The sequence below is a fragment of the Dama dama genome, chromosome 19, assembly GCF_033118175.1.
Source record: "Dama dama isolate Ldn47 chromosome 19, ASM3311817v1, whole genome shotgun sequence".
Classification (NCBI taxonomy): Eukaryota; Metazoa; Chordata; class Mammalia; order Artiodactyla; family Cervidae; genus Dama; species Dama dama.
Window position 1 is genome coordinate 73356170 of NC_083699.1, and position 24824 is coordinate 73380993.

A 24824-nucleotide genomic window follows, 5' to 3' on the forward strand; every position below is an offset into this window, starting at 1 on the left:
AGCTTCTCAATGGAGACGCTGGGAGAACAGCCCTTTGGATTCAGCAGCCTGGGCTGCCCCTCCCCACAGAGTGCTCCCAACCTTGATGTCCCAGGAGCATGGCTTTCTCAGAAGAGCCCCCATCCCAGGACAGGAGTTCCATGCTGGCCTCGGCTTGTCCAGGACAGCAAATGGCAAGCAGACAGGGCTTAGGGGAAAATCACAAAAAAGCCAGCATTGAGGCTCAGAGATTTATTTTTTATAGATCGCTAAGCTTTCATGGATAAGAAAAGTAAGGTGGATGTCCCGCCTCTATGGGATGTAGGTCTGTCACCAATTCAGCATTGAGATGCGTGGACAGAATCCTGTTAATTAGACAAGGAGAGGCCTTTCGAGATCAATAGCAGAGCATCGCTTTTCTGGACGGTCTGTCAGTAGCAGGGAGGGGTTCCACAGGGGAGGGGCCTGCAGATGAGGGCAGGGCGGGAGGGCTGGCAGGCGGGGGCCACACACACGGTGGGCTGGCAGCTCACGAGGACACACACGGGCCTGCAGCTCACAGGGACCCACACTGCTGGCTGGCAGCTCACGGGCACACAGCAGGACACCTGGCAGGGGCTGGGCTCGCAGTAGGAGGCCACTGGGCAGCATGGGGATGGGCACCTGCCAGCAGGTTGGCACAGCAGAGCCACACGGCGGGCACTGCAGGGGCTCCCGCAGCCCAAAGTGGGGCAGCAGACAGCAGGGCAGGCCGGCTGGCACGAGCTGGGCACACAGCAAATGTCCTGGCAGGAGCTGGGCACACAGCAGGCCGGCTGGCAGCTCACAGGGCAGCTGGTGTCACACATGGTGGTTTGGGGCTGGGAGGGATCGGGGCAGAGGATGGGGCTGGTCTGGAGGCTCCCTCCCCAGGGTGTCCTTTATACCCAGGCCATGGCGTCCTGGCAATGAGGCCCTGGGTGTCTTCCTCATGGCCGCCTGCTGTTTTTCCTCCTCCTCCCCCTGAGGGTCTCTTCCTGGAGCTTCTGGCAGCAGTGACTCAGTTCAGGAAGCTCCCTGAGCTGGAGGCTGACAGTGACCCAGTGGCCCTGGGATTTCTGGAATCAGAGCTTGGGTTGGATGGGGAAGGACCGTCAGGCCAGGACTGGGTCCCCTCATGATTTTCAAGGTCCTCTCCAGTTTAACCACCCTGTCATCTGTCCACACAAGCACAGTCACACTCACTACACCAGTGCCCCATTTGATTTGTCATCCAGAAGTTTCTCCCTCGGGGTCAGGCTCCTCATTGAGGGCTGTGGCCACATTTTTGCCATAATTATAGCAACAGGGCTCCAGCTTTGTGCCAAGTCTGAGTGTCTTTATTTTACATGGAGTGTCTCATAACTGATCAGTTATCAACCCTGCCACCATTCAAGGGGCCGACAATACAGATGTCCAGTCAGGAAGACCTGGAAGGTCCTGTAATGCATGCAGGTTCCACCCCTGCGAATGGAGCAGCTCTGAAGCTGCTTGGTCTCACTGTGGAATCTGTGGTCCTTACTTGGCGTCTAACAGAGCTGGGACTTAGGGGTTCACTGGTGACATAGCCCACAGGCCGGAATTAGTTGACACAGACAAGAGCGAGGGGCAGGCAGATGAAAATATTCATCTTGTTTGGCCCTGAAGATCAAGGCTTAAGGGTGTGACCCCCCCCCCCCCATGAGCTTCCAACTCAGGGTTGCCCAACCAGGTCAGGCAGCCCTAGGTAGGTCCCAGGAGGACTGGGGTGGAGAGGGGGCTGAACCACCTTCGATTCCTCTCCCCACCCAAGGGTCTGGTCAGCCAGGCCCTGTGAGGCAGGTTGGAGCCAGTGTGGGAGACTGGGGTCCTCCTCCAGGCAGGGGGCAGCTGCTGGAGTGTGGATTACGAGCTCCTCCTGCCCCACTCCCACCCTGTGTTCTGTCTACACGTCGGCCTTAGCACGTTATTCTGCGGTGGGTGCTGTTTATTGGTGTGGCCATCTCTCAGGGCAGTGCTGCCCCCTCCTCCGAGGCACACAGGGAAAGAGGGACACAGAGGGGCCGCCCCGGGAAGTCCTATGAAGAGTCAGACACCCCAGTAATGAAGTCACTCTGAGGCTGAAGACCACTGTGGTCTCAGGGGCTAAAGCATGGTCAGAACTTGCAAAACTAGGGGACTGAGCTGACCTGAGACCACACAGCAAATGACCTTGTGGCCCCTAGACAAGCCCCTGTAGCCCATGATTTCAGCCCTCCACACACTCCTCCTTGTGTTCTGACCACAAGTCAAAACTATAGCTAAAGAAAATTCAGGGCAGCCCCATGTGACCATATGTCCACGTATGACCTTGTTAACTGAATAGTATCAATACATTTGAAATTGTCAGTTGTCTTACAAGTCAGGCTCTAGAAGAGTGAAAAGCTAACCTTCTGTACTCACCTGCTTTCTACCTCTCCTGTGTTACTTATTCCAGTACAGCCAGTGTCTACCTGAGCCCATTTGTATTCCACTTCAAGGAATATTCCACCTCAGTATTTCTTCTAATGCAAGTCTGCTGGTGAGGAATCCTCTTGCTTTTGTTTTTCTGAAGTTGTTTTACTTCACCCTCAGCTTTGAGGATTTCTTTTTCTTTTTTTCTTCGCTAGATCTAGAATTCTTGATTGGCAGTTTTGGTCTTTTATCATTTTACTGATGTCAGCCTACTGTCTTCTGTCTTTCACTGTGTTTGATGAAAAGTCAGCTGTGTTCTTTTTCTTGTACGTAGAGTGTTTTTTCACTCATTGCTTTGAAGATACTTCTTTTTATTTGGTTTTCATCTCTAATGATTAAGTGCCCAGATCTGGTTTTATTTATATTTATACTGCTTTTGGGTTTTCTAAGATTCCTGGATCTGTAAATTGTTTCAAATCAGCTTCTGAGATTGAACTTACATATATTTTAGACTGTTTGATATTGATTCACAGTTCTCATTTTTCTTAATTCTTCTTTCTCCTTCAGATTGGATAATTTTTATTCATAGATCTTCACATTCACTCTTTCTTCTTCCACCTCCAGCCTGCTGTAAGGCCCACCCAATGGATATTTTATTTCAGCTATTGTGCTCCTCAGTTCTAGAATCCCCCCTCCCTCAGCTGAGATTTCTTATCTATTAAAAATTGCCATTCCTCAACTAAGATTTTCTATCTACTAACTCAGGGATATAATCTTTTCCTTTGATTCTTTGAACATATCTTCCTTTGATTCTTTAAACATACAGCTGCTCTAAGTCATTACCTGCTAGACCAATATCTGGACCATCTCATGCTGCATCACTGTGTTTTTTTCCTTTAATTATGAATTATATTTTCCTAAATCTTTCTTAAAATTTTTACTTATTTATTTACTTTTGGCTGTGCTGGGTCTTCATTGCTGTGAGGGTTTCAGTAGTTGTGGCACGTGTGCTCAATCGTTGTGGCTCCTGGGCCCTAGAGCACAGGCTTAATAGTTGTGACACACGTGTTTAGTTGCTCCGCAGCATGTGGGATCTTCCTGGATCAGGGATGGAACCCATGTCTCCTGCATTGGAAGGTGGATTCTTTACCACCCAGCCCCCAGGGAAGCCCTTTCCTATATCTTTTATGTCTAGTGATTTTTGATTATAGACTAGAAATTATGAACATTCAGAGAGCCTACATTCTCTTATCTTTTCCTGATGATTCACTTTTTTGTCTAGTGAACAGTCACTTACTAACTGGTCGCCTCAAGCTTGTTTATGGGGGTTTGGTTTTATACTTTGTCAGGGTGTATTTGCGGAAACTCCAAAGTGCTTCCCAAGCTCTCCATTTTGGTGACACTTCATTTCCAAACTGTCTTCCCTGGAAGTCTTGTCATGGGTTGGCCAGGCTGTCAGGATGGATCTGGAGCAGGTCCCCCTTCAGGGTGAGGGAGGGGCCCCTGTTCCATAGGTGCAGGCTGTGGGGTCTCAGTGGGACGCCAGCAGAGGTCTCCTCTTAATCCTGCAGCAGCTTCTCCATAGCCTCCAGTGGTCCTGAACTGAGCGTAGAGAGCCCCTCCTTCTTCTGAAGATTTACTGGGGGTCCTTTCTGATGCTCCTCCTGCTCAGACACTAGGTGCTTCCAGTGCCGACCCCTGGCCTCTTCTGGCTTTGTCACTTGCTTCTCTAACTATGAGGCTATCTCAAGAGGAAGGACCAAGGTCACCACCCACCAGAAGTTTTCCAAGACTCAGTGCTTTGTCCTCTGGACCCTGTGGGTGAGGAGTCCCCATCCTTCCTATGTCCTCTGGTGCCCCACCTTCAGCTTGACACGCTGGACACTCGGGGGTCAGACAGATGGACTCTGCTCTCCTTGCTCCACGGTGGAGCTGACATGGGAGGAGGGTGGTTTCCGTGGCTGTTTGAGGACCAGTGTCACACAGGGAGGGCCATCTGGAGATTCGTACAAAAGTGGGTCGGGTAAAATTTTAAGGAATGAAGCAGAATCCAGACAGAGCCAGTAAGGCACTCAGGCAGGTTGCCAAGTGAACAAGAGCTTGAGGGGCAATTAGTCATGAAGGGAAGTAAAAGCCAAACGAGCAACTAAAAAATCTACAACAGAAAACTATGTCCTGGGAGATAGCCCGGAAGAGGCAAAACAAGGAAGACAACAGTCGCGTCTGTGTTGTCCAGACGCCCACGGCCTGGGTATAAAGGCCGCGCAGGGAAGCAATCTGCAGACATCACCCACCTTCCTCCCGACACCAGCCAGCTCCACGCCACCATGTGCCACACCAGCTACTCCTCAGGCTGCCAGGCTGCCTGTGTGCCCAGCTCCTGCCAGCCGTCCTACAGCACGTCCAGCCCCTGTCAGGCTGCCTGCGTGCCCAGCTCCTGCCAGCCATCCTACAGCTCGTCCAGCCCCTGCCAGCCGTCCTGCCTGCCCGTGAGCTACAGGCCAGCCGTGTGTGTGACTCCCTCCTGCCAGCCCTCTGTGCGCCTGCCTGTGAGCTGCAGGCCTGCCCTGTATGTGCCTGTGAGTTTTAAGCCGGCTGTGTGCCTGCCCGTGCGCTACAGGCCGACCGTGTATGTCGCCCCCTCCTGCCAGTCCTCCGGGTGCTACCAGCCCTCCCGCCCCACCCTGGTCTGCAGACCCGTCTCCTGTAGCACCCCTTCCTGCTTGTGATTACAAGCCTCCTCCCAGCTGCTCCCAATGCAGACGGGGTCACTCCTGCACCCCTCCCAGTACAAGTCCTCAGTGGGCCTCCAGGTTCTGCACGTGGCAGATGAAAAAAGCACACTAAACCGACCTCTGAACCCGGGCAAGAACATGGCAGGATGATCTGGACCCTTCTGTGAACTGTTGCATTCCCCCCAGGAAGCCCTGGTTCCCAGGGTCCTTCTCTGTCTCCAGCAGGAACCCACACCCCATGTGACCCAAATAAACTGTGCTTTCCCCATGCAACAGTCTCTTCTTAGCTGTTTTTCATGTCTGTTTTCTGGCTAGCTAGGCTATTACCAGGGCTTCCCTGGTGGTGCTAGTGGTAAAGAATCTGCCTGCAAGGCAGGAGACCCAGGTTTGATCCCTGGGTTGGGAAGATCCCCTAGAGAAGGAAATGGCAACCCACTCCAGTATTCCTGCCTGGGAAATTCCATGGTTGGAGGAGTCTGGTGGGCTTCAGTCCACGGGGTTGCAAAGAGTTGGACACGACTGAGCGACTACAGCCACCACCAGGCTGTTACCAAGAATTTAAGGCTGATCACCTCTTCAGTGATCCCCGTCCCCAGCGGCTCATGGGTATGTGGGAGGTTTTGGGCAGAGGGAGTGGTCAATGAGGCCCAGGTGCAGGAGGCTCGGGCAGTGACTTGCCCCTGACTTCTTGGGTACGTTTCAGCTAGAAACATATGTTTATTATTCCATTACCTTTAACATCATAGAGGGGATCCACATCTCTGTGTTCTTGAAAGGTAGAATTTCTGATTTGCTGGTTTCCCACGATGTTGGAAGGGCGCTATCCCAAGTGTAATCTTCTGGAACTTTCTTTTTCCACTCTTTGTACTATAGCTAGGTTTTCTCCACACGGCTGTTACATATGGTTTATCGGTCTAAACCCCTACCCACTGTCTGCTCGAGGGACTATTTCAGGTTAGACCTACGCCAGTGGAGGGCTGGCGTGCAGGGGCCGAGTGGACAGCAGGCGGGAGGACATGGCTGTGGTCTGTCCTTGCTCCTCCTCCTCCTATTGGCATCTGTGACCTTTCTGTTTAGGCCAAGCCAAGCTCCACCCTGAGAAGGGTGCTCAGCAGAGAGAATGACAGCACGGGGTAGAGGCCAGCCCTGCAGGATAGTGCCAGGCAGGGAATTGGTGTGCACAGCGGGACCAGCTTCACCTAGCTGGAGATGTAGGTAAATTGACTCCCTGCCACATGCTCTGAAGCAACCTCAAATTCCATGCCTTTTGTTTCTGGGGGTTTATTTTGTCATGGATTTTCCTGGGAGCTTTTCTAAGATGGTGAGATGGGTGTGGTTTGAGACACACAAGCACCATGGTTGTGGTCTCGTCTTCGTTTCCAATTGTAGAGAGAGCCCTGCTCCGTGCACCTTCCAGGTATCTGCCCCTCAGGGGACCAGATGCACAATACAGTGGGGGATCCTGGACAGGCAGTGTGGTGGGAGGCACCCCAGATCCCCAGGGGCAGCCCTTGAAGCCTGCGCTTCCTCCGCTTGCTGTTAAGGATGGTGGCAGTCCCCGCCCACAGGCAAGGGGACACAGTCCTTCCTGTGACTTTCTCACTGCTGACAACCCGATTTCCAACCTTTTAATTTATGTCCTGGAGGCAGATGATAGAACTGATCTGTCCAGGTGATCTGGAACATATTCCTATTGTTTACATTTCAAGGACTTTGGGTAAAACTGAGCCAGAAATGGAACCAGTCAGCTTGGAGGTATAACTCTCACATGCATGTGCACACCCAAAGGATACATGTATGCAGCACACACACACAAACACACATGTAAGTGCTCCCACTCGACACATACACTGACGCACGTGCCCACATGCAGCGTAAACACGTATAGGGCACGCACACACGTGCACACGCACACTCACGCACGCACCCGCAGGCAGCACGGGGCGCACGCCCTCTCCCCCCACGGTGTGGGCTTGCTGCGCGCAGCGCACCGCGGGTCTGACGGCCATCACGGCCTCCACAGCCCGCCTTGCCTGCAGAAGCAGAACCGGTTCTCTGCTTTCAGGTTAGTCTGGACTCTACTTTCCAGGCCGCTGGTGGAGCTCACAGCACGGCTGAGCGCGTTGTGGCCTGTGGAGGTAGGCAAGTGTGGGCTTCAGTCTCAGCTGGGGCAAGTTCTTTATCCGTTCTGAACTGCCTTTCCCTCATCTCAAGAAGGGAGCTCTCTTGCAGAGTTGTAGAAGAGATTAGAAATAACATATGTGAGCTTTGGGCATGATGCTTGCCACGTCAGAGTCTTAGAAAATGTTAGCCAACAGGCCACATGGTAAGAACCTCATATAATGAAAATCCAAGGTAAAGAATTGTGAGAACATAAGAGGGATTATGGTAAGGGATTCAGAACCTGTGTGACCAAGAGGGAGACTCAGAACTATGGCCCCCGGGTTTCCTGTCTCAGGAGGGGTGCGCGCGGGGATGGAGATGTGAGCCCCAGCTTCCCGGCGAAGCCGCGTCTCGGCGTCTTCGTCTGCCGCCCTCTCCTGGCTCCAGGCTGTTACTGCAGGCAGTTCCTCTGGCCCATATCCATCTGGACCACATGAGTGTGCTCCTACCACAAATGCTGCAAATTTTCACTCTTTTAATTCCTTCCTTGTGTCAGTGTATCTTGAGCACGTCTGTCGAGAAGTGCCATGCTTGTGTGTGCGTGCCTTCACCAACTCCAGGCACACACGCGTGCCCACACACACAGGTATGCATGCACACACGCTGGGCTGGCTCTGCGGGTGGTTAAGCTGGCCTATGGTAATTCCTGTGAAGCTCACTGAGCGAGTGAGGATGGTGTGGGGGGTACGGCAGGGGCTGTAGCTTTGTTGCTGGGTGGGCTGCGAGCAAGATAAAGATGCCAGCAGAGCCGCAGCTGGGAAATGGGTTTTATTGCCTTTGAAGCATCTTCCCTGGCTCTCCTCCCAGGAACCCCCGGGTGAACTTGGGGTTTCTCTCCCCAGTTCATTTCTTCATCCAGGTTCTGAGACAATACATTAGATCCTTGCTATGTTTTAAAGTTCAGATGTTGTCATAGGCTGTGTATCTGTTTGTAACTTGCTTTCCCCCTCCACGTTACATTGGAGTAATTCATCCTTGCAGATATGCCAGCTCTTGGCATCTGTTCAGGGCTATATAATATTCCACTGTCCAAATATACTGGGATCCATAAATTTAGTCTCCAGTCACAGATGCTTAGGTCATTCTGACTTTGTAGTTCCTCCCACAAATGCTGCAAATTTTCACTCTTTTGACTTCTTCCTTGTGTCAGTGTCTCTTGAGCATGTCTGTTGAGAAGGGCCCTGTTCGCGTGTCACTGTGCATGCCTTCACCAACTCCAGAGGGTGCAAATCTCACCACAAAGGGGTTGTTCCCAAACTATGCTGCCAGCAGGTGTGAGACTGGCTGTTCCATATGTTAAACCACAGCCACCATCATCGGATGTTCCAAGTGTGGACAGCCTGGTCGTTGTGAAATGTCTTAGGAACTTTATTTTCTATTTTATATATTTTTTACAGGGTGATGCTCATGTAGAAAAGGACACAAAACAAGGTCAAAACTTGATGGCTTTTCACAGAGTGGGCACTGCCTATAACTGCCTCTAGGTCTAGGAAGTGGGGATACCCACCCCCGACACCATCTAAGGCTTCTTCTAGTGGCCCCCAGCCCCATCCTCCTGAGTAACCACTGCCCCATCCTCTAGCAGGAATGATGTGCTCCGAGCTGTTTGAATCGCATCGGACATGGTTCCTTTTGTTGACAGTCTTTACCTTTACCTTTAGGTGCTCAGGGGAGTCTCACCTCATATAGTGAGGGAGCTATCTCATCTTTGTATTCTCTGGGAGGCTTTGTGTCACTTTGGAGACATTTATTCCTAGACCGTCTCTGGTATGGTCTTGGCAGGAAGATTCTAAATCCTGATTCAGTTTCTTTAGGGTCTAAAGGTTATTTACATTTCTAATAAATTCATCACAGTAAGTTTTAATATCTTTAGAGAATTTATTGGGACAAAATTGCTGCAATAGCCAATGATTGTATTAAAAATCTCTCATTCCTGTAGTTCTGGCATAATTTTCAGTCCCAGTTTCCTAGGGGCCTTTATTGTGCTTCTGTTTTATTCTGCCAGCCAGTTCCACAAGCCAAAGACTTGTCTTTTCAGAGAACCATCTTTTGACCTTGTCGGTCTCTGTGGATAGCTGTTTCTGTTTAATTTCTGCCCCTGATTTTGCTATGCGTATATTGAGTGATTTTAACTACTTTTCCATGATACTTTTCATACACAAGCTTCAGAAAACAGCACAGATATTTTCAATATGTCATACAGTGGAAAAAAGTCAAAAGTGAAATGTCAGTCCCTTGTTTCAAAGTGACAGTAAAGTCAGTTTCTGGCCTGTTATAACAGGGTATCATCTTGTGATAAATACCGTTTTAGGGGATATCTAGCTGAAATTCTTCTTTGACAGATGTAAAAGGTCCACATGTATTTATACACTGTGCACAATTTTTTTTTTTTAGGCCACTGTGACATTTCCTCATGACATTGGAAATTCTTTGAGACAAAATGTACCCAAACTATTAGTTAACAAAGTCTCATTTCAGCAAGATTCATCTAAAGCTAGAGAAAAGTAATTGAAAAATTTCAGATTTTGAATACATTGCCCTTGAATGCTGTTGGTCTGCTTGCTCTGCCGTGTTCTGAGAAGAGTGTGTGTCTTCTCTGTGTTGGAGGCTTTGCCCTTTCTTCCTTGGAATCCGCCAGGTTTTGTCACTGCTGAGAAGTCCCCTCTTCATTGTCCTTTGTGGCCAACCTGCTCCTTTTGTGACCACCCAGGTGCTTGGCCATCTCCATCAGCAGGAATTGATGAGAGGTCAGGTGAGAAATTCAGGCAGGGCTTTATTGGAACTCGTGCTGCAGTGAAGGGAGGGAGAACAAGTAACAGGTGCCCCGCTCTCTCCCCGAGGAGGCGTGCGAGCTGGTTCCTTAAATGGGTGAGGGCGGTGGCAGGTCCAGGGGTCGGGCCAGAGAGGTGTCCTGGGTGGTCTGCCCACCCCCTTCGTGCTATTGTGTGCAGGGGGTGTGAGCTGGACCCTGCCTTTGCTCCTGACACCTTGGAAGTGGCAGTCGGGTTTTTGGTCTTTTTCTGTCTTTTGTCCACAATCTGTTCCAACTGCACATTCAGGCAGTTACTTTTAGTCCCTCTAGTTTCTTGGTGTCTGTAGCTGGAGACGACATTTGTCCAGGTGCAGGCCCTTCAGCGAAGGGTCCCAGGCCCCAGCCCATCCCTCTGGTGCTGTGGATGCTCCCTGACCTGAGTGTTCTCTGTTTTCACCACGTGGATTTCTTCGTAACTGTGTCCTTTCTTTTCTGGAATCTGGTCTCTGTTCCTGAGTGTCGCCTCTCCCCGCTTCTCTCTGGAGAACCATGTGACGTGTACTGACCCTTCTCTATCTCCCAAGTCTACTGGCTGCTTGTCATTTTTTAAATAAATGTCTTAGTTTCTGTGTAATTTTTTTTAGGTGAGTGTTTGGTTCGTGTGCACTGGTCTCCCCAGCTTGCCATCCCACCCAGGCTGTGGGCTTTTCTTGCAATGATTTTTATATGTTTTGGCTTTAGCAGTTGTCTTTGACTCTCTCAGATATATCTGTTTTTTAAAATAGCATCTTATTCCTTTCTCATGTTTTTCATCCCATTTTTTAGTTCCATGGATGTTAAAGCACGCTTGCTTACAAGTCTGTGGATAAGAACCCACAGCGTGAAGTTCTGGGGACATCTGTTGTGTCTGCCGTCCTTGGTGTGTGGACATGTGGACAGCACGCACTGTGTTGGGGGTTGTGAGCTCACTCTCAGGTTCTCAGTTGTGTTAATGCTGCCCAGTGGGCTGGGGGCCTCAGGGAAGTGTGTGCAGCTCATTGTAAACCATATCTCACGGAGCACTCCTGAGTCAGTGATGACCCACCTTACAGATGGGAACACTGATGTGATAGGCAGGCATGTGGCTACCCAGGCAACAGGGGCTTGTAGATGTGGTACAACCATGCCAGGCACGTGGTGATGGGGTGCTGAGCCCCCCTGGTGTTAGGGGATTAAATGGAAGTGGTCTTGTCCAGGCTTCAGAGACAAGAAAGGAGAGCAGGCAGGCCTCCAGCCTTGCTCCTGACCTGTCTGGACGCTGCCCTGACTATGTGCCTGCTCACAAGTGCAAGCTGAGAGGCACTACAGATAACTTAGGGAGGAGGTCTTGGAATTCTTGAGCCCGTGGAGGAGGTCTGGCCAGCCACACTTCGGGTTTAGCAACATCCTGAGACCCACAAGATAAAACAAACAGCATTGTAAAAAAGATTAACATAAACCAGAGCTGCAGTTTGCTCACAAACTGACGATGATATCAGTTTGTGGCCTGGAATTATAAGCAGGAATCCCCAAAACTGCAGTTTTGAAGTCTGAACCATGGAGCAGACATGCTGCCCAGGACCTTTTCCCCAGTGGGACTCCAGACTGCTGTTACGTGGGACTTCCCAGCACTGTGTGAGGCTGGATGTTGGTTGGCCCAGTTAGGTGACGTGTGTGTGTTACCTTCCTCTACTGTTTCTATTGCTCTGTTATTTTAATGTTTGTATATTGAAAGTAAGTTAGATAATGCTCTATTAAATATTGGTAATTCTCTACTAAATATTGTTTGTGTATAATGAGTGATTTCTTTTGTTAATGAATCCTTTCAACCTGAAACGAAAGTTAAAAGTTTAGGCGAAACATCGAATTGGCACTGTGAGCAGGATTCATGAAACAGAATGCCAGTCTTTAAGAAGAAAGAGTTTAAAGTGGATGAATCTTTTATTCCTGGATGGGACAATCCACCGTATTGCTTATTAGCTAATGAATGGGACATATTCACTGGATTGTGTGAGAATTGGAACCTTACGTTAAAGTGGACTGAACCTTTAGAAGTTATTGAATGTTGGTGGCTAGCGCCAGTTTAGAAAGGATTAGAATGTGCCGTGCTGGGTGGCAGGCTGGATCCTCCTCTCTGCCTACTGTAAGGTACATGAAGCTAAACTAAAACTGTCTGAAGAGAAGTTACAAGTGGAAAAAGGATTACGTGGCTTGTGAGGACGATCGTCCATAACATTAAATGCAATGCCAGAATTATATTTTAGCTGACCAAGTCTTCACTTTCGAAGTCGGCTTTCTGCTGAGCCGGCCCCGTTTTAGCTGCGTCTCCCACTCTAATAAACTCTATTCTCCTCTCATTCTGTCTCATATCTGGGAATTCTTTTCCAGCCCGCGCACAGACCACCACACCAGGCTACACACGTCATGTGAGGGAGGGGAGGACGGCAGATTGCTGGGGGCCCGGCAGGTGTGTAGGCATTGCTGCACATTCACCCTGACCTGCGTGGTCATCTGAGGGTCACCTCACTCACCATGGCCAGGACTCTACTGCAGTGACTCAAGGCCGTCTGCCCTGGGCCTCCTCAGTGGGTGTGGAGGTGGACGTGAGGGGAGGGCCTACAGCCCCGCTCCTCTCCATCCCCGAGCATCCACGACCAGGAGCTCCCTTGGCTAGACGTCGTGGCGGCCAGCACACTGGCCGGGTACCCCAGGTGCTCAGAAGACGGGTGCTGCTTCTCCCTGCTGAGGGCCAGGCAGAGGCTGGAATGGGGCGGCTGGGGAAGCAGCCTGGCTGGGCTGTCACCACACCCCCTTCCGTCCTGGTGCTAGACCCCCGGGTCAGGGCTCTTCACGGGAGTGGCCGAGCGTCCCCTGGTTCATGACCAAGGGCAGTGTGGCGCTTGGCCAGCCTCGCAGGCTGCAGGCAAGACCACGAGGGCAGGGAGGACAGAGGTGGGCACCAAGCTTGGGCACCTCCTTAGGACATCCTCACGAGGACAGGCCAGTTCCCAGTCCTGCCCCCCAGCCCCTTTGCACACACAAACTGCCCTCCCAGTCCCGGGGCGTGGGCTCCTGACCATTTCGGAGGAGAGGGAGCTGGGTGGATGCGTTTATTAACCAGCCAGTGGGGTGGGCTCCTGGTTCAGCAACCCACCAGGAGCAGGTAGGGTCTTTGGTGATCAGCCAGTTGTGGGGCCTGCAGAGCTTGTTCCCCACGGAGGGCAGAACCAGAGGGTGAAGACCTTTGACTGACAGCTCAGCGTCCGGGCTCAGGAGCCATGGCTTCACCCGCTGTGGCGTCAGCAGCAGGCGGGGATGCAGATCAAGAGAGGCACGCAGAAGCAGGTGTGGGGCTCACACGGCACGGTCTGGCAGGTCACAGGAATGCAGCAGGCGGGGCTGCACGCGCAGTGAGGGTGGCAGAGCGGCTGGCAGGCTGCGACCATGCAGTCACCGGGACAGCACGGCGGAGACCCGCTGGGGTCGGGGGAGTCGCAGGCACCCCCACACACCAGGGGCGGGCAGCAGATGGGGGCGCAGCCCAGGGCACCGCAGCCGGCGGGCGAGCCGACGCGGCACATGGTGGTGGGGCTGCTGGTCCGCTCTGCGGGTCCCTCCCCAGCAGCCTTTGTTACCCGGGATGTGTGTCCCGGCAACGCGGCCGCTCTTTGTGCTGTTGATCCTCTTTGCACTTTCCTGTCCCGGTGCTGGGTGCCCCGTGAAGCCAGTCCAGCAAGGACAGCCTGCAGTCTCTGGGGTGGGAGTGGCCGTGCTGGAGCCGGGCAGGGCTCGTGCTGGCCACTGGGCCCTACTGGTGGTGTGAGGTGGGCAAACTGCCTGAGGAGTCAGGGTCCCGGTGTACCCGTCCTGCCAGTCCCTGGGTGTCCCTGGTGGGCGCCAACACTCACATGCCCTGGGGTGTCTTTGCAAGCTGTGCATGGGGCTGGGGCATGTTGCTCAGCTCTTCCGCTCAATTCCCCGCTGGGCCTCTTGCTGTGGGGACATTTGGGCGTCCTGCCTGCCGGTGTGGGGACCTGGTGTTGGGAAGGAGGGGAGAACCCTGGGGTAACGGGCCCAGACTCCTGCCTGCATGGCTCTGTAGCCCCTGGGGAAGACAGACCAGCTGGACATCACTCAGAGGGAGGAAATTTGAGCCCTGAGTGGGATTTCTGATAGACAGCTTATGGTTGGGTACTGCTTTTTGATCCAATGTGAAAATCTCTGTCTTTTGATTTTGACATTTAGACATTTTGCATATAATGTAATTGTTACAATTTTTAAAGGTAGAATACCATCTTGCTAGCTGTGTTCAGTTTGTCCCGTCTGTTCTTTTTCCTCATTTCCTTCTTTTTAGGTCTAATATTTTTAATTATTCCATTTAATCTCTACTTTTAGCTCATCACTTATACATCTCTTGGATGCTGCTTGACCTAGACTTTATACTCTACACCTTTAATATAACACAGTCTGCTTCCAGACAATATTCTACCGTTGCATCCATACCGTCAGGATTCCACAGCATAGCACTTCCATGTCCCTTTCATATCCTTTGTGTTATTGTCATATTTTACTTTTCCATTTATTAAGAATCCCACAGTGCACTATTACTATATTTGCTCTAGACAGCTATCTAATAATGACTTTTGTATTTATCTTCTCTTTAAAATAATTTCTAGAGCCATTCTTTTCCTTGTGTAGGCCCAAGATTCTCTATGCTATCATACTCCTTGACCTGAAGAAATTTTCTTAATATTTCCTGTAGCATATATCATCTGCTGATCTCTCTCATTTTTTGTTTATCTAAGTGTTTATTTCACTTTCAATTTTGAAAGATTTTTCCCAGTTTTGTGGGCTGACAAATTTTCCTTTTAGTATTTTATAGACGTCATTCCATTGTCTTTTGGATTGTATAATTTCTAGTTAGAACTCTGATGTAATTCTTATTTTTACTCTTCTGTGCATGGCATGTATTTCTCATATGAGTGCTTTCAAGATTTCCACTTTTTTTTTTTTTTGACAGCACTATTTTAATATGATATGTCCAGGTCATTTTTTTTTTTTGCTCAGGGGTGGGGAAGGGAGAATATACTTATCCCACTTGAGGTGCTCTGGTGTTTTTAGGCTTAGGTCTTTCATCACTTGTAGAAAATTTCTCAGATATGATTTCTTCAAATATTTCTTCTATGAAGAGATAAATTCTATGCCTTTTCTCTCTCTGGACTCTAGTTACATCAATGATAGTTTGATATTGTCCCAGAATCTGTTCTTATCCCCACCCCCACCATCTTGCTCTTTGCGTTTGAATATGGTAGTTTCTATTTCCCCATCTTCAAGTTCATCAGTTCCGCACTTGCCTGTCAGGTCTACTCAAGAGCCCACTGAAGGAATTCATCTTTGATATTGTATTTTTATTTCTATACTTTCCATCTGACCCTTTCCTCTATTTTCCTTCTCTCTGCAGCAATTCCCCATCTGTTCATATGTGTGGTCCGTGTTTTACACTCAACCCTTTAACATATTAGTCACATTTATTTTTAAATTTCAGTTTCATGACTGCAGCATCTGGGTCACCTGGAGTCCAGTTGTATTGACTACTTTGTCTCTTGACAATGAATTGATTTTTCACTGCTTTTTTGAATGTCTTTTAAGTTTTGTCAACCTCAGATGTGTTCATTTAAATGGACATAAACTGTGTTTCTTCCTGCGAATAGGTATCAGGTCATCAGTGTGTGGGGACATTTGAATCAGCCTGCTCAGATGTTGACCTCGGTTTGGGTTTTGGTGTTTTCTGAGGACCATCCGGGTACCAGTGACCTCAGATTCCTTGTGTGGTTGTCAGCATCTTGTGCTGAGGACAGGGGTTGTGGACACAGGGTGTTTGCTCCGTCCTACATTCTTTAGCTGCCCCTGCTGGGGCCTGATGCTGCTCAGGCAGCTGTGCTGGCCAGGCTGGAGCCAGGAGGAAAGCGGGGCTCTCTGGTCTTGGCCCAGGGTCAACCCTGGCAGGCCCTATGTGCCTGAGCCTGAGGGGTGAGGCTTTCTCAGATCTGTCTCCTCTCCCTGGGATGGTCGGACTCCCCTTTGTGTGTGTGGTTGGTTTGTGTGAGCCTTCTGGCCTCCCTGTGTGGTCATCCTTTAGGCACCAGGTTGGACCTGGGTCTGGGCCTGTTTCCCACCCGTCACTCAGAGGTAGGGGAAGTCCTTCCCCACCCACAATGTGAGTCTCGAGTGGCTGATGTGGGGACATACCTTCCCCACCCTCCACCCACCAAGGACCCTCCACCTTCAGCTGAGCTGTCAAGAGGGTTCTTTGAGGAGAGTCCTCTGTACTTATGATTTGTATACACTTTCAAGAAGAAAACTTCAAAATATGTGAAGATAAAACGGGATAGGCTGCATTGAGATAGCATGGTTTATTTGTATTTGGCTCACGTGGGGTGTGGTTTCCTGCTGAAGACAAAGAAGGATCCTGGGAACCAGGGCTTCCTCTGGGTAAGGGCGGATGCACCAGTTCACAGAAGGGACCAGATCATCCTGCCACGTTCTCACCCAGGTTCAGAGGTTGGTCGATCATGCTTTTCATCTGCCACATTCAGACCTGGAGGCCCCCTGAGGACTCGTGCTGGGAGGGGTATAGGAGTGATCCGGTCTGCACTGGGAGCATCTGGGAGGAGGGTCGTGATCACAAGCAGGAAGGGGTGCTACAGGAGACAGGTCTGCAGACCAGGGTGGGGCGGGAGGGCTGGTAGCACCCTGAGGACTGGCAGGAGGGGACCACATACACGGCCGGCCTGTAGCGCACGGGCAGGCACACAGAGGACTGGCAGGAAGGAGTCACACACAGAGTGGGCGTGTAGGTCACTGGCAGGCGTATGGCTGGCCTGTAACTCACGGGCACGCAGGCAGCCTGGCAGGGGCTGGACGTGAAGCAGGACGTGTGGCAGGGGCTGGACGTGCTGTAGGACGGCTGGCAGAGGCTGGGCAGGCAGGCAGCCTGGCAGCCTGAGGAGCAGCTGGTGTGGCACATGGTGGCGTGGGGCTGGCTGGTGTTGGGAGGAGAGCTGGTGATGTCTGTCTGCAGGCTGCCTGTCTTGGCAGCTTTTATACCCAGGTTGTGGGCGTCCCAGCAACATAGAAGCACAACTGTTGACTTCCTTGTGGTTGTTGCCACTGTGTTTCCCCAACATCTTATTATCCTGGGGCACGCTTTTCTGGGCTATTCTCCTCCATAAATTAATTTGGCTTTGAGGCCAGTTCCTCCCTCTAAACAGGATATTCTAGTTTGCCTTTCCATGGGGTTCATGGTGTTTCTCCAGGCTATCATTGTGCATGGGGCATCCCCAGATTGACTAAAAGTACTGTATCCTTTTACTCCTTTTAATCCCATGCTGTCAGTGAAGACTTTGAGGCCATTGTATATTTTGAGCTTTTACTTTGCATGTGAAAGTGAAAGTGAAGTTGCTCAGTCATGTCTGACTCTTTGTGACCCCATGGACTGTAGCCTACCAGGCTTCTCAGTCCATGGAATTTTTCATGCAAGGGTACTGGGGTGGGTTGCCATTTCCTTCTCCAGGGAATCTTCCCAACCCAGGGATTGAACCTGGGTCTCCTGCGTTGCAGGCAGATGCTTTACTGTCTGAGCCGCCAGGGAAGCCCTCGAGCTTTTATATTTTGCATAGGAAAACACTGAAGCAGGAGCCTGCAAACTTCATTCTCTGGGGAAAATCTGCTTTGTTGCCTGTGTGTCAATGAAGTTCTTTGGGGCATAGCCACACACATGCATTTACTGTGTCTAAGGCTGCTTTTCCCTACAATGTTGGGTTGCTGTGAGCAAAACCACATAGCTACAAAGCTTGAGATGCTTACTCTCTGCCTTTACAGAAAGTCTGTCAGCTCCTGCCTTATTGTAATCATGCAAGAACCGATTTGCTCAGGCAGCAGATTATTCTGTGTGCTGGGGTACAGACGTCCAACTTCATGAGCCCTCCAGGGCAATGGATAAATGAGTGAATGAAAAATCAATGCATTCTGGGGGGTGGGGGCTGAGGCCCAGAAAGGAAAGCAGGTTCAGTGGAGAAGTGAGTCCTGGTGGGTGATCTGGGGGCCTCTGGGAGGAGGTGATGCTGAGCTGACAGTGGATACAGTGAAAGGTCAGGGGTGGTGGGTGCTCTAGGCAGAGGCAGCAAGGAGCAGGTGTGAGGACCTTGCTGCAGAAACAGACATGTTCCAGGAGCAGTGGGAAATCCCACAGCATGGGGTGCCAGAGAGCCAGTGTAGGGGGACAGTCTCAGATCATAGAGCCTGAGGACCAGTCAGCACAACCCGGGCTATGGAAGAAGAAAGTCAGTGAGCTTGAAGACATGTCAGTAGAAAGTATCCAATCTGAAGAAGAGGGACAAAGAAATAAAAAAAAATGAAGAGGGTTTTTGAGACCATATCAGAAAGGCTAACATGCAAGTAATTTCAACCTCATTAGGAGAAAAGAATGACACCGAAGCCTAAGGATATTTTGAAGAAATAAGGGACAAACCCCCCAAATCTGATTAGGAAAATTCCAATTTACAGATCCAAGAATCATATACCACATCTAAATCCCACTCCGTTAGGAGCAATGTAAAGACCACAGATTGCAGAGTGAGACCGAGCAGCTTCAGAGCTTCTCCATTCTCAGGGGTGGAACCTGCATGCATTACAGGACCTTCCAGGTCTTCCTGACTGGATATCTGTGTTGCCAGCCCCTTGAATGGTGGCAGGGTTGATAACTGATTGGTTACAAGACAGTCCATGTAAAATGCTTAGCTCAGCCCTGGCATGAACTGGAACCCTGTTGTTATGATTATGGCAATAACGTGGCCACAGCCCCCAGTGAGGAGCCCAACCCCGAAGGAGAACCTTCTGGATGACAAATCAAATGCGGGCACTGGTGTAGTGAGTGTGACTGTGCTTGTGTGGACAGATGACAGGGTGGTTAAACTGGAGAGGACCTTGAAAATCATGAGGGGACCCAGTCCTGGCCTGACGGTCCTTCCCCATCCAACCCAGGCTCTGATTCCAGAAATCCCAGGGCCACTGGGTCACTGTCAGCCTCCAGCTCAGGGAGCGTCATGAACTGTGTCACCGCTGCCGGAAGCTCCAGGAAGAGACCCTCAGGGGGAGGAGGAGGAAAAACAGCAGGCGGCCACGAGGAAGACACCCAGGGCCTCATTGCCAGGACGCCATGGCCTGGGTATAAAGGACACCCTGGGGAGGGAGCCTCCAGACCAGCCCCGTCCTCCGCCCCAACCCCTCCCAGCCCCAAACCACCATGTGTGACACCAGCTGCCCTGTGAGCTGCCAGCCGGCCTGCTGTGTGCCCAGCTCCTGCCAGGACATTTGCTGTGTGCCCAGCTCGTGCCAGCCGGCCTGCCCTGCTGTCTGCTGCCCCACTTTGGGCTGCGGGAGCCCCTGCAGTGCCTGCCGTGTGGCTCTGCTGTGCCAACCTGCCAGCAGGTGCCCATCCCCATGCTGCCCAGTGGCCTCCTACTGCGAGCCCAGCCCCTGCCAGGCGTCCTGCTGTGTGCCCGTGAGCTGCCAGCCAGCAGTGTGGGTCCCTGTGAGCTGCAGGCCCGTGTGTGTCCTCGTGAGCTGCCAGCCCACTGTGTGTGTGGCCCCCGCCTGCCAGCCCTCCCGCCCTGCCCTCATCTGCAGGCCCCTCCCCTGTGGAACCCCTCCCTGCTACTGACAGACCGTCCAGAAAAGCGATGCTCTGCTATTGATCTCGAAAGGCCTCTCCTTGTCTAATTAACAGGATTCTGTCCACGCATCTCAATGCTGAATCGGTGACAGACCTACATCCCATAGAGGCGGGACATCCACCTTACTTTTCTTATCCATGAAAGCTTAGCGATCTATAAAAAATAAATCTCTGAGCCTCAATGCTGGCTTTTTTGTGATTTTCCCCTAAGCCCTGTCTGCTTGCCATTTGCTGTCCTGGACAAGCCGAGGCCAGCATGGAACTCCTGTCCTGGGATGGGGGCTCTTCTGAGAAAGCCATGCTCCTGGGACATCAAGGTTGGGAGCACTCTGTGGGGAGGGGCAGCCCAGGCTGCTGAATCCAAAGGGCTGTTCTCCCAGCGTCTCCATTGAGAAGCTTGATCCTGGGCTCTTTAAGGAAAGAGTAATGGGGCGGCGGTAGGCAGAGCCTAACTTGCAGCTGCCTGCAATTTCCCAGAGGGCTTTCCAGGAATAAGCTTCACTGAAAGCTTCACTGAAGGCTGGACCGGGAGCCAGGGTGGCAGAGGAGTGGATGTAAGCTCAAGAAAAGAGTTTCCTACAAGTCAGAGCCACCCTGAACAGAAGCCACCTGGCTACTGTCCTGGCTTCCAGCACTGAAAGGCTGGAAGGCAGCAGGCGGAAGCGGGCACTAGCCGTGTGTCTGTCAGCAGGGAAAGTGTTAGTTGCTCAGTCGTGGCCGACGCTCTGCGACCCTACGGACTGCAGCCCACCAGCCTCCTCTGTCCATGGGATTCTCCAGGCAAGAATACTGGAGTGAGCTACCATGCCCTCTTCCAGGGGATCTTCCTGACCCAGACTGAACCTGAGTCTCCTGCATCACAGGCAGATTCTGTCACTGCTTCTACTTTTTCCCTATCTATTTGCATGGAAGTGACAGGACCAAATGCCATGATCTTAGTTTTTTGAATGTTGAGTTTTAAGCCAGCTTTTTCACTGTCCTTTTTCACCTTCATCAAGAGGCTCTATAGTTCCTCTTCACTTTCTGCAGTTAGACTGGTATCCTATGCAAATCTGAGGTTGTTGATATTTCTCCTGGCAATCTTGATTCCAGCTTGTGATTCATCCAGCCAGGCATTCCACATGATTTACTCTGCATATAAATTACACAAGCAGGGTGACAATATACAGCCTTGTGGTATTTCTTGCCCAATTTTGAACCAGTCAGGTGTTCCATGTTGGGTTCTAACTATTACTTCTTAATCTGCATACAGGTTTCTCAGGAGGCAGGTAAGGTGGTCTGATCATCTCTAAGAATTTTCCACAGTTTGTTGTGAACTACACAATCAAAGGCTTTAGCATAGTCAATGAAGCAGAAGTAGACGTTTTTCTGGAATTCCCTTGTTTTCTCTACGATCCAATGAATGTTAGCAATTTGGCCTCTGGTTCCTCTGCCTTTTCTAAATCTACCTTGTACATCTGGAAGTTCTTGTTCAGGTACTGCTGAAGCCTAGCTTGACGATTTTAAGCATAACCTTACTAGCATGTGAAATGAGTGCAATTGTACAGTAGTTTTGAACATTTTTTTGCATCCTACAATATGTCAGTTTTTGAGATTGACTTTTTTCAATCCACACAACTCCCTTGAGATCCACTCAGGCTGTGGTGTGTGTCAATAATTTGCTCCTTTTTACTGCAGAGTAAGACTCCAAGGTATATATTTTTCTCAGTTTGCTAACCATTCACCTGTCAATGGGCAGGTGGGTTATGGAAAGGTTTTTAACTATAAATCCAACTTCTCTGATGGCTATTCAGTTTATATATTTCTTCTTGAGTGATTTTTGATAGTTTGTGTCTTCTAACTAATTAATCTGTTCCACTTAGTTTGTCAAATTTGTGGGCATAAAGTGACTCATAATGTTCCCTTATTACACTTCCAATGTCTGTAGGATTTCTAGTGATGTCACATCTCTCATTCTTGATATTGGTGATTAGTATCTTCTCTGTTTGGCTTGCTGGTCAGTATGGATAAAGATTATTCGATTTTACCCATTTTCACAAGGAAACAGCTTTTGGCTTATTTGATTTTCTCTTTTATTTTTCTGTTTCTCATTCCATTGATTTTCTGCTCTGATCTTTGGTTTTGGTTTTCTGTTTTGAATTTAATTTGCCTTCTAGCTTCTCAAGGCGGAAGCCGAGGTCATTTATTTGAGAGTTTTCTTCTTCTCAGACAAGGACATTCAGTGCTACAAATGTCCCACTCAGCATCACTTTAGCAACATCCCACGAATTTTGATATGTTATATTTTCACTTTTATACATGTCAAAATATTTCCTGATTTCCTTTTTTCTTCATTTCCTGATTTATGTTTTATTTAGAAGTCTATTTCATTTCTAAGTAGTTGGGGATTTTACGAGATCTTTCTGTTCCTGGGTTTCTAATTTAATCCCAATGTGGTCAGAAAATACCTGTTTTGTGATTCAAATATTTTCAGATTTACAGAGACTTGCTTTTATAGCCCCCAAATAGTCTATCTTAACAAATGTGAACTTTCTTGATACATGTTTTGCTTTGATTGAAAATGAAAGGTTTTTCTGTTTGGGGGTGGAGTGTTTTTTTACTGTCAAAATAGTTCACTGGTTAATATGTTCATGTTCAGTCACTAAGTCATGTCTGACTCTCTGCAATCCCATGGACTGTAGACCACCAGTCTCCTCTGTCCATGGGATTTCCCAGGCAAGAATACTGGAGTGTTTTGCCATTTCTTTCTCCAGGGAAACTTCCTGACCTAGGAATTGAACCCGTGTCTACCTGTGTCTCCTGCATTGCAGGCAGATTCTTCACTACTGAGCCACTCAGTAGTCTATATCCTTCCTGACGTTCTGTCTCCATGTTTTATAAGTTATTGAGAGAGGATTATTGAAATCTCAAGCTGTAAGAGTAGATTTGTCTGTTTCTCATTGCAGGTCAATCAGTTTTTGCTTCATACATTTTGAAGCATCATACATTTAGATGCATCAATATTTAGGGTTGAGTGACTATTTTATCTTTGTGAAAGTATCCTCTCCATCCCTGGCAATAGTTTTTGATCTGGAAACTATATTTTAGGTATTGATAAACTTCCCAGGTTTCTTTTGGTTAATGTTAACATGATATATCTCTTTCCAACTTTTTATTTTTAACCCATTTTCATTTTGTATTTAAAGTGCATTTCTCATAGTCAGCATAAAGTTAGGTCAACTTCAGTCAACCAGTCTCCATCTTAATTGGAGCATGCAGACAACCTATGTTTAGTGTGATAATGCTATTTGTCCCATACTCTTCCTCCCCTTTTCCTCATTTTATGCTTTCTTTTTGGATTAATTGATTCTGTTTATGATTTCATATTATTTCCTTTGTTGCCTTATTAGCACAAGTCTTTGTTTTGTATCTTAGTGCACTCAGATCTTTCCAGCAGCCAGGAAAAGGTGATGTCCACAAGAAATGAGTAGATGAATTCATTATGGGTTTAGACTGAGATACATGCATATTGAGGTGAAAATTTTGCCAAAATTCCTCAGAATAGATTGAAGTAATTTAAAGGCAAACAGAGACTGGTGTGGGGTTTCAGTGGTGACTCAGTGGTAAAGACTTCATCTGCAGTGCAGGAGACACAGAAGACATGGGTTCGATCCCTGGGTCAGAAACATCCCCTGGAAGGAGGGCATGGCAACCCACTCCAGTATTCTTGCCTGGAGAATCCCATGCATAGAGGAGCCTGGCAGGCCACAGTCTATGGGGTTGCAAAGAGTTGGATATGACTGAAATGACTGAGCACACTTGTATGCAAAGGCTGGTGTGAATTTTTCATGTAAGGTGTTGCTCTGGCACTGGGCCATAGCTTAATCACTCATTCCTCCACCCCTCCCTCCCCCTCCCCCTGTCTCCCTCCCTCCCTCCCCTCTTTATGCACTAAAATGAGGCTGCAAGAGTCCTTTTGGGTTCTCCAAGAAGCCAATGCCAGCACAGGATAGACTTGCTAGAAGTTTATTTTGGGGATGCCTGTGGGAAGAGTAAGAGGGGGAGCAGAATGGGGAAGGGCCTTGACATGCCCAGGTTGACCAGACTCCTCTGCGTGGGGAGCAGGAAGGAAGGAGGGCCTGGTGGGCAGCACCTTGGCCCTCCCCAGAGCTCTAATGCCTCAGCAGGTGGATATATAGTTAGAGCACGAGGCCTGTGTCCTGCTGTCCCAATCGTAAGCTGGGAGCAGCCTGGCATGGATGCTGGGGTCAAAGCAACGGTGGCAGCTGGGACCCCATGGTGGGTTCTTGTGAGGGGATCTGCGTGGAGCCTTCAGGATGGACACAGTACGCCTTTGATAAGCAGCATTCAGAGCTGAGGAAACACTATTCACTGTCCTCGGGACCTCACCGGGGAGGGAGGGCTCCAAGTGTCACGGGAGAGAGGCAGAATGTGGCTGGGTTGCAGAGCGGCAGGCCTCCAAGGTCTCGTGATTGACCTTGGGGTGTTTGGCCACTCCTCGGCTTTGTGGGGGAGGCCTGGACAGAGCAACCTCGGCCTGAAGCACAGGGTGGCCACGCCCTGTCTCGCCAGGTCCCAACTCCGGGGCCTTCCTGGTTCTCTTCTCCAAGGAAGGGTCATGGGAGGTTCTATTTGGAGTTCTGAGGGTGGTATGCGCCTCTCCCCAGAGCCCCTGCCACCACCACACTCAGATCAGGAGAGGACATGGGATGAGGAAGCTTGTGGAGTGAAGAAGCGGAGTTTATCAGGCTAAGCCGGCAGGTCCTGTGGAGGAGAGGCTGGGAACAGAGGGGGCGGGGCCTGGAGGGGGCGGGGCTGCGATGAGGGGCGGGACCCAGAGAACCAGACCCGCTGTGATGACTCAGCCTGGGCTTAGGCTCTAGGATGACCTTGGCAGCAACTGCTGAGAAGACCCTAGAGGATGAGGAGTCCTTGTCATTCCTGGTGACACAGAGGAGTCGGCCTGTGGGTGTCCTTTCTGGGGTTAAAGTCCTGGGGGAGGTTAAGGGCTGAT

The 24824-nt window shown here is 50.0% G+C and overlaps 3 protein-coding genes across 3 annotated transcripts in view; 2 read left to right on the forward strand and 1 right to left on the reverse strand.

Annotated features, from left to right (window-relative positions):
* Nucleotides 1–24824, forward strand: part of TSPEAR (thrombospondin type laminin G domain and EAR repeats) — a 184354-nt gene that overhangs the window by 22220 nt on the left and 137310 nt on the right. The gene's annotated exons all lie outside the window — the stretch shown is intronic.
* Nucleotides 4737–5138, forward strand: LOC133073826 (keratin-associated protein 12-2-like). Its single transcript, XM_061167824.1, has 2 exons — nt 4737–4978; nt 5030–5138. Exons 1-2 carry the CDS (start codon nt 4737–4739, stop codon nt 5136–5138), a joined length of 351 nt encoding a protein of 116 aa, XP_061023807.1.
* LOC133073827 (keratin-associated protein 12-2-like) lies at nt 16760–17104 on the reverse strand. Its single transcript, XM_061167825.1, has one exon. It carries the CDS (start codon nt 17102–17104, stop codon nt 16760–16762), a length of 345 nt encoding a protein of 114 aa, XP_061023808.1.